The 16,085-nt window shown below is 36.7% G+C and overlaps 1 protein-coding gene across 1 annotated transcript in view; it reads left to right on the forward strand.

Moving 5' to 3' along the window:
- Window positions 1–16,085, forward strand: part of PCLO (piccolo presynaptic cytomatrix protein) — a 420,227-nt gene that overhangs the window by 356,031 nt on the left and 48,111 nt on the right. Inside the window, exons 21-22 of the mRNA XM_077770160.1 lie at window positions 176–356; window positions 1,972–2,166. Of these exons, the coding sequence (XP_077626286.1) occupies window positions 176–356; window positions 1,972–2,166 (376 nt within the window). The remainder of the gene's footprint in view (window positions 1–175; window positions 357–1,971; window positions 2,167–16,085) is intronic.

The following is a 16,085-nucleotide window of genomic DNA, read 5'->3' on the forward strand; positions in this document are numbered from 1 at the left end:
GTTTATCAGGCATCTCTGATGCACCCAATGTCATGGGTAAAGAAACATGAGGAAGACAGCCTGATCACCCTCAGAGTCATACCGTATCTTATATCCATGAATAAATTTCAGGTCGCAGACAAGAGTAATGAATGAATTCTATCAACCCCATTGACTTCCTGCATTTTTTTTTCAGGTACTGATTGATTTATCTAGCACAGCTCACCTCGATAACACTCCTAGATGGTATTCTCTCAAAGAACAGACTGAAAGCCTCGATCATGGCAAGTCTCATTCCAGTCAGGGCAGCCAGCAGCCTCCCAAGCCATCTGTCATCAAAAGCAGAAGCCATGGTATCTTCCCTGACCCATCCAAGGGTAGGAGACATTTCAAGTAGAAAAAGCTTTTGTCTCCTTGTTCACTGAGTAACTTCTTGAACATGAATGCTTGTAGATACAGTATATTTTGAAATGTTGGATTATCTTGGAAAATATGTAATATAATATGCAAAGAGTGATGGATACGGAATCAGGAGTAAAGGGCTTTCGTCTCAGATCAGCCCATAATTAGGTTTACAGCTTTGCAATCTTCACCTCTCTAACTCTGGTTTTCAAGCAGTATAATGGAGGAGATTGGGCTATATGAGCTGTTGGGTTATTTCCAGCTCTCAGAATCCATGATAGTATGATTTTATAAAACATGTTGGGTTATTTCATAAAGAAAAATAAAAATCCTCAACAGTTCATTGACGAGACATACTCATTGTTACTGTGTATACAGATTTCTTCTAATTGTTTAAAGCCCTAGTTTTTCATAGGTATTTTCTTACATATTTTATATATATGTAATCTACACATAATTTTGCATCCTGATTTTTACTTGTCATATCAAGAGCACTTTCCCCCATGTCATCAAAACAATTGGTATGTTGAAATTTACTTAAACCTTTCCTAAATGTGGGACTCAAGCTAATTCTGATTTTTTTTAAAACTCTTACTATTTTTGAAGTAACAATGTCATACATTCTGGGCAATATGCACAGAATTCCCATTTGAATGAGATTTTCCTTTGCAAGGTTCATTGCCAGCTATCCTACAACACATTAATCTGCATCGTAAACTGAGTTAATACCTGTATGAGATAACCGGGTAGTACCTTCCCTAGATACACTGAACTATGTATAAGTATCAACTATAACATTTTATATTGGACCTGAGTATTGCTCCCTTCTCTTCTCAGAAAGTACATCAAGTTGAAAAGTGGTCCTTTGCACATTAGAAAGGAATGGGTCCCCATTGCAAGTGTTCTAGGAGATGGGAAACCACAAGGCCAAGTCCAGGAGGACACTGAGTTGAGAAGATACCCATGGCTGCCATGAGTGATACACACGACTGAAAATGAGCTTTATAGACCATATATGGATTCCACTTTGCCAGATCAACTCTGCCTTGATGAATGGTCTAGAACATCATTAGCATAAAGACTTGTCTCTCTCTCTGACTGCCATAGTAAATGTGGGATCTGTATTCCCCCATTTACATTCTCTAAAATCACCCGAGAGGTGATTCTACAGTCTCCGCTATTTAATGAGTCCTAGTGACTCAGGCCCCTTCTTCCAGGAATTCGCCGTATTTTTACTTACAGCTCCTCTGCGGTGATATCAGCCTTTAGTCTCCTGCCTGGTCCCTACTTGAGGCAGCAGTTGCTTGCTAAACCTATAACTTAACAGCCATTCACGTGAGGGTAGTCAGATGCATTTCCTCTTCTCAAACTTCTCTCTTCTCAACAATATTATCCTTTGGACTCTCCTCCCCCAAACCATTTTCCAGATGTTTAATCACATCACCGAGTAGGGAGCAGTGGCATAAATTAGCCCAGAAGGAAACCGCATTACCATAAATCTTAGTTTCAAACGACGTGAGGCTGGGCTCGACGGGAGGAAGGTCGAACGTCGGAGCAGTGTTAACTCACGTTTCACCCTTTTGTAACCAGACATGCAGGTTCCCACCATTGAGAAATCCCACAGTAGTCCCGGTAGCTCGAAATCCTCCTCCGAAGGCCACCTCCGCTCTCATGGACCGTCTCGCAGTCAGAGCAAAACCAGCGTCACCCAGACCCACCTGGAAGACGCAGGGGCTGCCATAGCCGCTGCCGAAGCCGCAGTGCAACAGCTCCGCCTGCAACCAAGTAAAAGACGCAAATAAATTCCTCAGCATGGCAGCTTAATGTTCATCTGTTGCCTTTCCTCCCTGCTGTCCTTCCCTGTCTGCTTTCTGTGTTTGGGCACACCCCGCTCACTCCGTCCTCTGTCCCTGTGTCTGTGTAAAGACAGTATCGATACGTAACTATGCTCTCTTATTTAGAATTTTTTTTTTTAATTTATTGACGTGGACCGCAAAAAAACTGGCTGTTTCCCCTCTGTCTCCACCGTCCACCCAACCTGGCTCATAGTACTTGGCAGCTGTGTCCGTGATGTTTGCAGACAAAGCAGTGTTGTGTGTCCTCTGTGTGTGCACTTTAAAATATCCCTTAGAGTACAGGAATTATAAGCACACGTGGCTGCCAGTTTTCCAGGCATGACACCAAAAGAGCACACACCCAAGCAGTCAGAGCAGATTGGAAATGAGGTTCTTGCATCTGAAAACACTCCAGAATTAGAGGCAGGAGAGTAATACAACCCACAGGCAAATTCTCGAACCTGGAGAGGAAAAGCCATTCCTAGTTTAAAATCCTTCGTGAATTAGGCACGTGGAGTATTGTAGCTTTACATGTGGGACACTTGCTAGTCTTTTGAAAACAAAAATCTGTGAAGAAAATTATGTCTCATATTCCAAACAATTACTTAATATATGTATAAATACATATGATGAGGCAATGTGACCTCCTTACGGAGCACACTGGGGTCCATTCCATTGGATCACACTTTGCATACACTAACAGAGGATTTACGGTTATTGTTTTCCTAACCTTGGAAATCCTTGGACAGTCAAGATGTCAATTAAAGAGTAACAATACACCCATCTTAATTGCCATCTTTTCATTTAATTTTGAAAATGTAGTCAACTGATACATCAAACCTTAATACGCACGGAGATTTTACAAATGGAAGTGCACTGTTCCTTCCAAGAGACATTAGCCAGACAATGGACGTAGACTGATGTTAATCCCCACGTCCCAAAGTCTTCATGTCCAAAGAAACAGCCAGTTTTAACCCCTTTAGTGCTGTGCATGTGGTGTCATTTTGGCCTTTGAAACCCCAACTTAGTTAAATAGAGCAAAAGATCACTTCTGTTTGCATGAGTAACATTTAAGCTGCTTCCATCTGAGGATACATACTCTGGGTTTCCATTTCACCCACACCGCCACAGCAGCACATAAAAGCGGTCAGTCTAATCATACCAGGAAGCAGCACAGACACAGCATAGCAGGAATCCTCCCCATTCAAAGAACTCAGTCTGATAATCTGCCTCCACCAGCCAATGGCAGCCAAGACCAAAGCCAGCTAGCCCTCAGGAAGGTGATGTCCGATGGACCAGTCAAGCCAGAAGGAGGTGAGCAGAAAGGCGCTATTCAAAGCACACAGCAAGAACATCCCCCAAATTTAAAGCCCTCCTCTTTTAATTTTTAGACATTGTCTGATGAAGTATGTTTATCCACTTTTTAATGTGCTTTTGTGGGCATGGCATTTCAGGACTTCCTCGTCGCTGTGTAAGTCCCCAAATCAGTCCCATGATATACTGACGAAAGTGATTTGTATTTTTCTATGCACTGGGCATCTTTTGACTTCTGTTGGGAAATAGATTAACAATATTCATATTGCAGAATGGAATGCATGCTACTAACCTAATCTGTTCAAAGCATGACTATAAATATGTTGCATTGTGATAAAAGTTTGAACTGCTCAAAATTCGAATTAGCATACCAGTTGGAATGTAGATCAGTTTCTGTTGCATATTATTTCAAGTGTAACTTTTTAAAAATTCGGTGGATTTTGGAAATTCTTAGAGGAAAGTAAGGGAAAAATTGTTAATGCGCTAATTCACCTTTACATGGTGAAAGTTCTCTCTTGATCCTAGAAACAGACATTTTCCACCCATGTTTCCATAGCTGTTAAGTGTATCAGATGTGTTGGGCATGTGAATATCCAAGTGCCTGTGTAATAAATAAAGTATCTTTATTTCATTCATAAACTACCGGGTTCTGAGCCATTGTTATATGATGCAGCTTAAAATGAGTGTGTCAGTCTTTGCTTTCTCATTTGATTCCTTGCAATAGAGTATTTACAGTTCTTGTTCCATTGCTAGTGAGACTTCTAATGATAGACCATTTGGGGAGCAGAACAAAGTTTTATGTCCGGAACATTATTAGCTAGAGGGAAAACTGCTACCAAATAAAAGCACCAAGCGCACATAAACATGAAAGTAAGTAATGGGGCTGGGCTACTCTAGACAATACGTCTGCTGTATCTTGCTCGCACATCTGATCTACTCCGCAGTCTTCTCGGGTTTCTGTTTGGAGGAAGACAAATCCCATGAGCCCTCACTCTGGGGGTGTATGTAAACTTGACTCCATAGCTGTGTTCAGAAAGGAAAGCAAGTTTGAGTCCATCCCTAATTTGACCCCAGCATTCATGCACTTTTTCCCAAGAAAGAGTGCTATTGCCAGTGACAGAAATCCAATGAGGGTGATTATAAAATTGTCTTTGAATTTAATTCAAAAACACTTATAAAATGAAGGGGTTTTTTAAATAGAATAGTGGTGCCCTATTATTTCCCTTCTAGCCCTAAAGTACTTGATTTTATGAGTCTCTACTTGTCACCAAATTAAAATCAAGCCTTATGCTTTCCCATTGTATTTCTCTTTATTCTCTGAAAACCAGAATGTATAATCTGTTCTTGTCCCAACTAATCATATATTTAGGGGCAATAGAAGGATCTGTGGCCTAAAACACAGTGATGTTTTCTGAATTAGCCTGGTGATTATCACCTATGCACTATGCACAGTTTCCCTTTTCTACTTAGCTCACCAGTACTTTCTAAAAGCACTTACAATCCCACCTCTGACGTTTTCTCCCATCAAATAAGTTCAGTTGATTTCTTAATGTTATTCATGTTCTTACTTCAGATAGTCCATAATGACAAAGGTCACAGTAGTCAAATGCTTCCCTCATTTCACACTCTATTTCTAATGATCGTGATTTAAGTATTACTGTATAAGATTTTGTCTGAGTTTTTTTAGATACGGTTCTTAAAATCTGTAGCAAAATGTTTTTAGCTCCCTTTCTTTGAGTAATGCTGTAACGAATATTCACATACATTTAAGGTGCTGTGACTGAATACCGAAGTCATTCTGTATTGAAATAATCAAGATAACATGGCATGGTGAACATTTCTTGTTTAGTTTGGCATTAACAGATGTAAAGAAAGTACCCTATTTTGTAAAACATAATTATTTCCCTGTTACTATAAATGCACCAAGAATATAATTCACCAATGCATTTTGCCAGACAACCAATGGTAAACATGCTATAGGATTAAGTTTATATGAAATGCTGCATAATTAATTGAAAGCTTAGAAAAATTGGTCTGAGATGTAAATGTAGGAAGAGCCAACGAGCTCCCGTTCGCTAACCACATACATTAAGTATCATTAACTTTAGGTGTTCAGGTAAAAGCCATCCATTTCAAACCTCACAATGGAGTTTCTATAGTCCCATCTATTTTCTGCTAACCTGCCCTTCATTTGAATAGTTCTTCACATTCTACCAAGTATTTTGTCAGCCATCTTCTCATTTGATCACACCTAGTAGATGAGGTATTCACTGCAGATAACCTTATCCCTTTATCCTGAGTGAGCAGTCAGAGAGAGGGCTAGTATGCTGGGTAGAATGCACACCTAGAAATTTCTAGAATCAGCAACATGACCCTGGCTATGAGGCCTAAACCTTTGTTTTTTGAATACTTTGTCTCTTTTGAAATCAAACTCTTCACCTTTCAATGAAAACAATTGTCATTTACAAATTTGTTATTTATCTCTCAAGGTCTTAACAAATGATTAGAGATTGTTAGAAATGATGGCAGAGTACAATTTAGACTTGCCCTACCTTCATGATTCTCTTTTCTGAAGGCTTAGAGTGAAGCTGCCACAAACAAGGACATAAACCCTGTCATGCATGAGCCCAGTGTGGCGGTAGGCAGAGGCTGGAGAGGCTCTTTGTACATCTGTAGTTATTTCTATCAAGGGGGACAAAATCGTCCCTAAAGAGCCTTTCAAATATTTTTTGTGTGAGCCTCTCAGCAGATTTCTGCTTGAAGTAGCATAAAATATGGGTCAAGCAAGAATTATGGAGTGAGCCAGAAAGAACTTTCTCCCTCTGGGGTTTAGTTGCACGCTAGGAAACCTGAAGAGAAAGATTAGACAGATTGTGCCAGATAATCCTGATGCCTAAACTACCCTTTTGTGCTTAGAAATCCCTGCAGATGTTTTTTTCCAAGCCAGTTGGTTCAGCTGAACACAAGCTGAGTCGTTTCAGAAGGTGGGAGCAAACCAGAGAGGAGAGTTTTAAAAAACCGTTTTCTCTAACCCATGCTCAAACTAAAACAAATGGAAGCATTCCTAAAACCTTAAATATTAACTGAGTTGACCTCAAATATATCACGTTTTAAGTGTGTTTTGAAATTTCTGAGCTATTTTTGATATTAAGATTTTAGGTGAGTTTTAACTTGAGAAACAGTATTACAGGCTGAGGAGAAATGTCCCTCCACCCCCCGGCAATGAGTTACGAGACATTGAACGAGTTGGAGAGGTTAGGGGAGGAGATGAACCATCCAGTACATTGCGTGAGGGAATTAAGATTAAGCTTTCCTTGGTGTGGCCGAGTTGTAGGAGAAAAGCCTGAAGCTACTTCCACAGACCACTGCTGGAAACTCCGCTGTCAGTCAGGCTCATTTCAGCACCTGCCAGAGAAGAGTTTCATACCCCGCATGTTGCCATGGTGAACTCTTAACTAAGCCATCACTCTGTGGGAGCTGCTCTCTTGAGCAAGTGGTAGGGGATGACTGGGCTGGGAAGCCGGGTGGCCGCCGGGAGTAGAAGGGATCGTTGGGTGCAAAAGGCGGTAGCTAATCAGTGTCCCATTCTCTTCTGACTGGAAGTTGATGGTCACTTTTGGTCAGAAAGAATTTAGCATTCTCTGTTTCTGGGAAGGACAGGGTCCAAAAGGAAGTAAAGGAGAAAGCAGAAGAGAAATCAAAGTGAGTTCATTTGGAAGTGAAGTCGTCAGTCACGTGACATATGTAAGAGGTTAATAAAAACAGATTTGCATTCCTCATTTCAGTGTGTTCCTGTAAAAAAAAGCTTAAATAAAACTGTGAGTAGTTTACCACGGAAGCAAAATTGAAACTGTAATGCTGTGAACACAGCGGACATCCAGCAAAATCTGAGGGGATCAAATTAGATAATTTCAGCTTTCAAAGTTCTGTGCTTATTTCTCTGGGGGTAAGGGTTTTCTTTGTTGTCTGTGAAATGCTCTTCTAAAGCTTTGTTTCATTTAAGAGATGCCAGATTTTCATGGAATGATTGATTATGCATTTTCAAATCTTTCAGTAGTCATTTGACACTCATTGCCAGAAATATCTCTCCTATACATCCAGAGTCACAGAGAGTAAATGCATATCCCTGACCATGTGACACGGTCTCTTGGTTATGGACATTTACTCACAAAGGTGAATCCATTGATCTATCATCAGTGGGCACTTTTGCTCTTTTCCAGTGACAGCTATGGGTCTGCACTGAGCCATCCACTTGTCTGGTTCACACTGGGGATTTATATGTTCATTTTATCCTAGATGAATGCCAAGACCAAATGGCTCATCTAGGTATCAAACTTGACTTCAGTATTGCCGCCCCTTAGTCAAATGATATAGGTATGGGCCTTTACAATTGAATGTGACTAATAATATATGATCTAATTTTAACATGCCAAAGTCCTTTAAATGCTATTTATGACACATCTTTAACGAAGTTAAACTTAATTTTTTAATGCAAATTAGGCTTGAAGAAATTATTTTCAAAAAGTTAATTTATCAAATTACCACCAGGGAGCAGGACCCTGAGGAGATGAGACAGGCAAGTAAATGCCGATGGAGGCAAGAAATGAGAAGCCTGGAGCATGAGAAGGCTGATGGGGACACAGTGCGGGACGCTGGACAGAGGGTACAATATGAGCGCGGGGTTGGGGGTATTATCACCTGGGAAGGAGGGATCATGGAACCCCGGGACATGGCACCTAAGGAGAGGCAGAGGAATGCCACAGCACCATCTGGCTCCTTAACAGTCTTGTCTGAATCCAGATATCTATCCATGAATTACTCGATTTTTTCCACTTTTCATCCGCATGTGTTACGTTATGTGAAACCATGATATGTCACCCATTCTCCATGGTGCAAGGTAATTGGGAGGTGGGGGGTAGAATTAGTGAATGGAATAGGGTTGAAAGGAATGTATACTGAGCCAAACTCTGAAAATGCCATCTTTTCTTTTTACTTTATTACTGTGTTGAATATGTAAATATACAATTAATCACTGAGGAACCAAAAGAAATACTTACTGATTTTAAATGAAAACACGCTGTATCAAAAATGCAGAAATTTGATTGGGGTGTTGAGTTTTTTTAGATATGTGAATAAGATTAATGTAGATAATCATAGCTTTATACCTCAGTGTACTTTAAGATACTGAAAGACAAAGATTTCTGAAAAGATACTGAAGGACAAAAATTAATTAAATTGGTAATTTGAACAGAATCTAATCAAAATATTGATATTACAAATCAAAAACATAGTTTTTAAGAAGAAAATGGTAAAATCAGGAGCATGGGGCCCTTTTTTAAAAACATCTAAGAAAAACAGTGGGTTATAATTTCTGCCATATTTATTCTTTTTTTTTAATGGTTATTTCAGAGAGAGGGAAGGTAGAGAGGGGCAGATAGAGAGGGACAGGGCCTCCAAAGCAGGCTCTGTGCTGACATCAGAGAGCCAGATCCTGGCTTGAGATCACAAATCATGAGATCATGACCTGAGGCAAAGGCAGATGCTTAACTGACTGAGCCACCCAGGTGCCCCTCTGCTATATTTATTCTTAAAAGAGCCCAAGAACAAAATCCACTTTTCCTCGTGAACATATTCTAAACTCAACACCACATTATTTGAAGTTCTATAGGTCACATTATAATTTTACCCAACTCTTTATATAAGATAAATTTGGAATCTATATAAGGAGGTATAAAAAGTGGACATTTATATATATAATTGAAACGTTTTTCTATATGGATCTATTACACACTTTTAGTTTGTGATAGAGCATTCTCACTGATGACATTTCATCTGGTAAATAACTATTGAATCATTCTTTTCGTTTCATCCAACTATTGATGTACCATAAAATTAAAGATTTTATGTAGAGAATACCCTTTTTGGAAGAATGTGCATAATTTTATGCCTGCAAAATATCATTATTTGTTATAGGTTTCTGAATACCGTAAAGTCATTTTTAGGCAAAAGTGTAACAGACAAGCATAAGTTTTGGGTACATACGGTTTTTAATTCAGACCTACTCTGTAGAGTTCTGAAGTTCTGGATGAAACAAGTTCCAAAGCTAGAGAGGTTAAAAACAATAAATCTTCTTAGAAAAGGCTAACTTTCCTTAAGGCTTGGTATTTTTCAGTATAAGCATAAAATTAAAAATGCAAGTTACTGTAGAATAATCGTCACGTGTATAGTGGTTTAAGATGACTGTCAAAATCAGCTGATGCTACTTGGGTCCTTCTCATTTTCAAAGTTAATACTTCATTTTTTTTAAATGTTTTATTTATTTCTAGGAGAGAGAGAGAGAGAGACAGCGTGAGCAGGGGAGGGTCAGAGAGAGAGGGAGTCACAGACTGAAACAGGCTCCAGGCTCTGAGCCGGCAGTCAGCACAGAGCCCGATGCGGGGCTCGAACCCACGAACCGCGAGATCATGACCTAAGCGAAAGTCGGACGCTTAACCGACTAAGCCACCCAGGCGCCCCAATACTTCATTTTTTAAATGGTAGATCCAGACCAGTAATTTCTCATCAGTCATCCCAGGGGCCCTTGCAGGGGGTTACAAGTTCAAGTACAGGAATACTAAATGTTATTTGTCTTTTTCCTTCTCATTCTTTCTCACATACTATGGGGTTTTCCTGCATTTACATGAGGTATTATGACATCATGGTTTTGAAGGCTAATAGAATGTGTGCCTGTGTCCTATCTCTTTTAAATTTTCTTTATTTTGAACTTGATAAATAGTGATAGATATAATTCATATAAAATAAGTTCTTTGGGAACTTCAATATTTTTTAAGAAGGTAAATGGGGTCTTGGGATCAAAATGTTAAGAGCCACTGATCTATCCCTATGCAGAATCATAATTTTTCTGGTGGGCAACTAGAGGTTTCTTCTCATTTTTGTCTCTAAATTTTCTGTGCTTTATATCTCTTATACTTCAGAACCCCTTATTTCCTTGGTCACTTATGTTAATTTATAATAATTAAGGGTGACAAATGACCATTTTTCATTTTCTATTTAGACTTTTATTGGGCTTGATTTAGGTTACGTTATAAATGTATATCCATATTTGTTACTTCCTACTCTCAAAATTTGCTGGCAAGTTGCCTTTAGTCAAGTTGTTCCTAGCCTAAGGTACAGTCAGAGGGAGTATTATAAAGATAGATTAAATTTTACTTGCATCCTTGTCTCAAAGAAAAAGTTTATCGGAAAAACAATTGTTTATGAATTGTTTCCTTTTATTTTCTATTGTATCATCTGTATTACTGGTCTTATATAGTTCAAATTTTGTTGGTTTCAGAAAAACTAAAGATCACTTTGATTCAAATCTGAGAAAAAAATAAGCTCTTTACCTCTCAATCTATTTCTTGATTCTTAATTTTCAAGTATAAAATGTGTTTTTAAACAATTAAAGCTAAAACAGAATTCTGAAAATATTTATCATTTATAGAAAATATTATCTGAATTAAATATATATTACACCATTTATTCACATTCATATATACATTTTTAACCTCTTCAAAGTGTTAGTGATACTGCAGTGAACAAAATGGATGAAAATAACTGTCCCAGGAAATCTCCCATTCCTAGCAATATTTACTGAATAACCAATTAGATACCTGGGAAGAATTACGAAGAAAGAGAAAAGCATGAGTTTATCTCAACTGAGATTAAAAAAGAAAAAATTGTATAGTCATTGACTTAAGTTTATATGCAACCGAACATCCTCATGTTCAGAAACATCTGGAACTATAATTAATTATATTTTTATTTGTCCTGGCTCTGGTTCTCACTAATAATCGTTAGAGTCTGCTGGGATATAACTAACTACAGGAAGAAAGAAAGAATTTGAAAATGATATGGAGAAGGTAGAGAGAAGGTAATGAAATTAACTAGAGAGATTAGTTCCCCTAAGGCTGGACATGCATTGATCAAATAATTGTCCGAACTCCTCTTTATTCTGTGGCCATTGACTATATTTGAATGATATACAAAACAATAGTGCCATATAAATCTGCCTGCTTTAGGAAAAGGTTTTACATAAATCAAACTATTTGGGTTCCATATAAGGACAATATCCTTGTTATCTAAGTATTCATGATCTAAGGTATCAATTTGAGGGCTATGTAAGAACATTTTCACAACTAGCTATATTTAAATTACTTTCCACTCAAACAATCCTGCAAGTTTTTGCAAGCCAACTGCTAGAGAGAGAATACTTGTTGTCCAAAGCAGAATAAATGGATATTGAAAAATTAAGAGCTGCTCTTGAGAAATTAATTGAGATCTTGCATTTTTTCCAAATACGATTCTCCTTTCCAAATATGATTTTGTAAAGATAAACAATTTTTGTTGTGTTATAACAATTATGTTAGCATATTTTAGCACAGAAACAAAACTTGGTACTTAATAATTTCTTTGTTGAGTCTATCTCTATGGACCCAGCTAGAATTATAGCCTAAATTTATTAAAGATTCAGTAATTTTTAAAATTTTCATTTGTGATAATATCTTCATTGAACATGTTTCCATTATTTACTAGAATATTTTGGTCCTCACTTAAATTGTCCTTATTTTAAATATTAAAATGTTAATGTTAATTTAGTATATTTAATTTAAATATTAAACATTTAAATACTGAATTTCTTCTAAAAGTAATTCTGAACCAAAAACCTTATAAAAGGAAGATGTACTTAAAAGGCAACATTCTAGCAAAAATACAAGAGCTATAGCATACTGAGCCATCACATATATTTATGTAAAAAAAAAAAATCCTCTCTACAATGTTATTAGTTGAACTTTACTCTCATGTCCAAACCCCTATTACACTGACGTTATATACTATTCTTCTGTTCCTAGAAGTAATCATTAATCCTATTATCTACAAAGATAGAGAATGAATGATTAGTGAGTATGGGAAATACCCGCAAATTACTGATAGCATTAGGTGAAAACAGACTGAATTGATTATGTTGAAATGTCTTAGAAATTCAGTCATAATAAGGCCAGTGTGGGTAGAGAAGGAAGCGGATGAACATGACTAAGCTTTACTACATTTTCTGGGACTTAACAAATAAGGGGTATATATCCTCTCTGAAAGAAAATACTAGGTGAATATGGAATATCTTAAGGGACATACTGTGATTTTTATAAGGAACACATCCCATTTCTCATGGTTTGTTCTACACCAGTAGTTTGTCATTTTAAAGAAACGACATATAGAAGTCTGTGTTATCTATTTTTATTACTTTCATTTGTAAGAACTTGTAACTTGGAAGTATGTGAAAACTCCTACAAATAGCTGCATTGCAATGATCTATCCCATTTTGGGGGACTGGTTTCTTTAGAATTTTTTCCAAATCAGATAGTTAATATGCTGAAGTAATATCTAAAAATTTTTTAATTTCTAAACTCCTTATAAAATGCCACATTTTATCTTAATACTCCTAATCTGTCATAGGGAATATAAAAAAAAATGTGACTGGACCTAATTCTAGGAAAACCTAACAAATAGTGCTGATAACAATGAAACTTAAAACCTGACCTTTTCAAGTTCATATTCAAAGGAAATCAACAATGAGATAAGAATGCAAAATCTCAGTAGTAAAAATAACATTCAGGAAAACAACAACAATAATAATAGATAAATAGAGCAAAAAAATAGGCAGTGGGGAGAAAGTAGAAAAGGTCACCAAAGTCATGTCCTGCTAAGTTAAAGCCAGCAAAAGAATATATGTATAATATATATGTATTTTATATTATACCTGTATTCTGTTTATATTATATATATATTCTGTATGTTCTGCTTTAATACACAATTTCTAAAATAGCCAGTTATTTCAGTTCCATCATTAAACTACTGAAATAAACAAAATATTGATTGTTTTCTCTTCATCTTGCACATCTTATAGATTATATCTATGAAGATAATATTAATACTGTATCAACCAAGTAATTTGGGAAATTATAGACTACCAACATTATCAATTATTCCTAAAATATTTGGATATAACTTTGACTTGGACCAAGGATATAAAACCAGTGACAGAACATCACAGGCCGCAAGGCCGTCTACTGCATCCCAAGCACAGACCCTGGGGTAGGCGGAGACCTCACAATCTTAGTCTAGACAACTGAATATGATAGAAAAGTGGATTAGCACCTTTAGTTTTTATTCTCTTTCTCTCATTAACTACTGTGTGACATGGAACAAATCAGTCTTTTGAGGGCTTAGTTTTTCTATAGCAAAATGATGGTTCTGGAGTGGCTATCTCTAGAGTCCTTACCAGCTTTTTAATTTCCATGGATCCACAATTAAAAAGTCAAGTCTACAACTCTGATCCACAGACTGTGAGCACAGTGCTGCCATCATGTGGTAGATACAGTGATAGTTCTGCATTTTTAGGTATAGTTGAGGCGGGGAAAACCAACAGAGCAAACTAATTGAAGACAGATGTGCAGTCAAAAAAAAACACTACCAGGTTTAATTAGGTTTAGCCACAGTGGGATAATAAAACAAAATGGTGTCTAACCACCTAGCATCTGAAGAAAATGAAGAGGTCAAAAAAAATAATTTAAAACAGATTGAATTGCCTCACAGAAGATAAAATGTGTTTACGTGAAATGCCCCCTCAATACCTGAGTCACAGAAATGATTTAACACTCTAGGATTTATTCCTCGAGGGTGCAAGAACCTTCTCTCAGGAATGGGCTTATTCCATCGTATATTTATGTGGTACATTCTCTCTCCTTGTTGGTAGTTGATAGTAAAATTGAAGTTTAAAAAGAAAGTAGACACAAAAACTTAGGATCCAAATGTCCTATTTTTCATTATTTTATTATTTTATTATTAATACTTTTAATATTATTAATACTAATTTTATTATTAAATAAATCTCAATTTCTCTGTAAAATAAATATTTCTCATGTGCAAACACAGGCACGTAATATAGTCAAGCATACTAGGTCCGTAGTATCTGACACGTTGATTAAAAGAGAAGAAGAAAGCATAGGTAGAATGTTTTAAAATTATTAACTCTGAAATCATAAAACTATGGAAAGTCATATTTAGTTTTAGTATTTTAAAATGTTATTTAAAATGACATTGGTTTAAAATATTATTATATTTATATTTAAATGGAAACCAGGATTGGCCATCTGTCTATACATTGAGATTTGGACCCAGCACAAGTACTAATGTCTGTAATAACACCCTCTGGTGGTTCCTAATTTAAACACATAGATAAAATATTATGTTCTGTTTTGTACTCTTTCTTTGAAATTCAAAAATCTGTGCACACACATGTTTAGAATATTATCATTAACTATTTCTTTCAATTAACCATTTCTGGAGGGATTGGGAAAATAAATATCTAGTTGAGTGATCACATTTTTCTATAGATGGCATGATAGATTAATTTGCATCTCTGTTTTTAAAGCTCCAGAAAAGTTTGCATTGCCCAAAGTTTCCGTGACAAAACATGAAGATAAAAACCCTCCCACATCAAACGGTGTGGTTAATAAGAGATGATTTGCATAAAGCACACAGCTGGATAAAAAATAAAACATCTACTAAATCATTCAGATGGCTTAGTTATTTGGCTAAGGGGAAGTATTATTAATGTTTTCATTATTACTTCATGAACTACTGCTTCAGCATAGTTCCAGCATAAGCTTTCAAGAAGGTGTGGCCTCCAACAACATGAAAGTAACAAATAGAACCAAAGAGAAAAAGTGGTCACTTCCGATAACAGATTTGTGATCTTGTGCTATGTGAGGATGGATATAGAAGAGTTGGCTTCCGATTGGGAAGATGAGGAAAATACATGGGGCAGGTGCAGTCTGAGCTGGGCCTTTATTGACAAGTATAATTTAGGTATGAGAAAGTGGCACGGGCAGAGAAAGGCATAGCAAAATAAAAACAGAGAGCCCAGCTATAGCTCAGAAGAAAAAAAAAAAAAAAAGTCAAACCAAAGGGAGCCAGAGTGATCTAAGTGGGCTTCCGAGAAAAGCATACAAAGGAGAATGATGGGAGATACATTTGGAAAGAAGCAGATGATAAAGGACTTTGAGAAGCCTACTAAAGAATGTGACTAAAATCAAGAGATGTCTTGAAATCACATTAGCTCTAGCCTCTGATATTAGGTCATAAAACCACTTTATTCATTAAAATGTTTCTGATAATATAGGTTTAGGTAAGTGTAACAGAATTGATATGTTTTTATTTGGAGACTCTTTAGAGAGAAGTTAGTAGATATACTCATTGTTCCAAGCATCTGATGAAGAACTATTAAAATACTTGGATTCTTAATACCAGTTGATCAAAACCTCTGCATTTCTGTATGGTTGATTGCATTTTATGCTATGTAGATAGAGCCCAGGATAAAGCAGAGGTTTCTTTAGACTTTAGAATAAGACTTAGACTTATTCCAATATACGTGTATGTTCTCTAAATTTGGTTTTCTTCCTTTTTATATTTCTTGTAAAATATTGTTTGTTTGCATTTAAATCTACAGCACCTGTA

This window comes from Crocuta crocuta, unplaced genomic scaffold, assembly GCF_008692635.1.
Source record: "Crocuta crocuta isolate KB4526 unplaced genomic scaffold, BGI_CrCroc_1.0 scaffold424, whole genome shotgun sequence".
Classification (NCBI taxonomy): domain Eukaryota; kingdom Metazoa; phylum Chordata; class Mammalia; order Carnivora; family Hyaenidae; genus Crocuta; species Crocuta crocuta.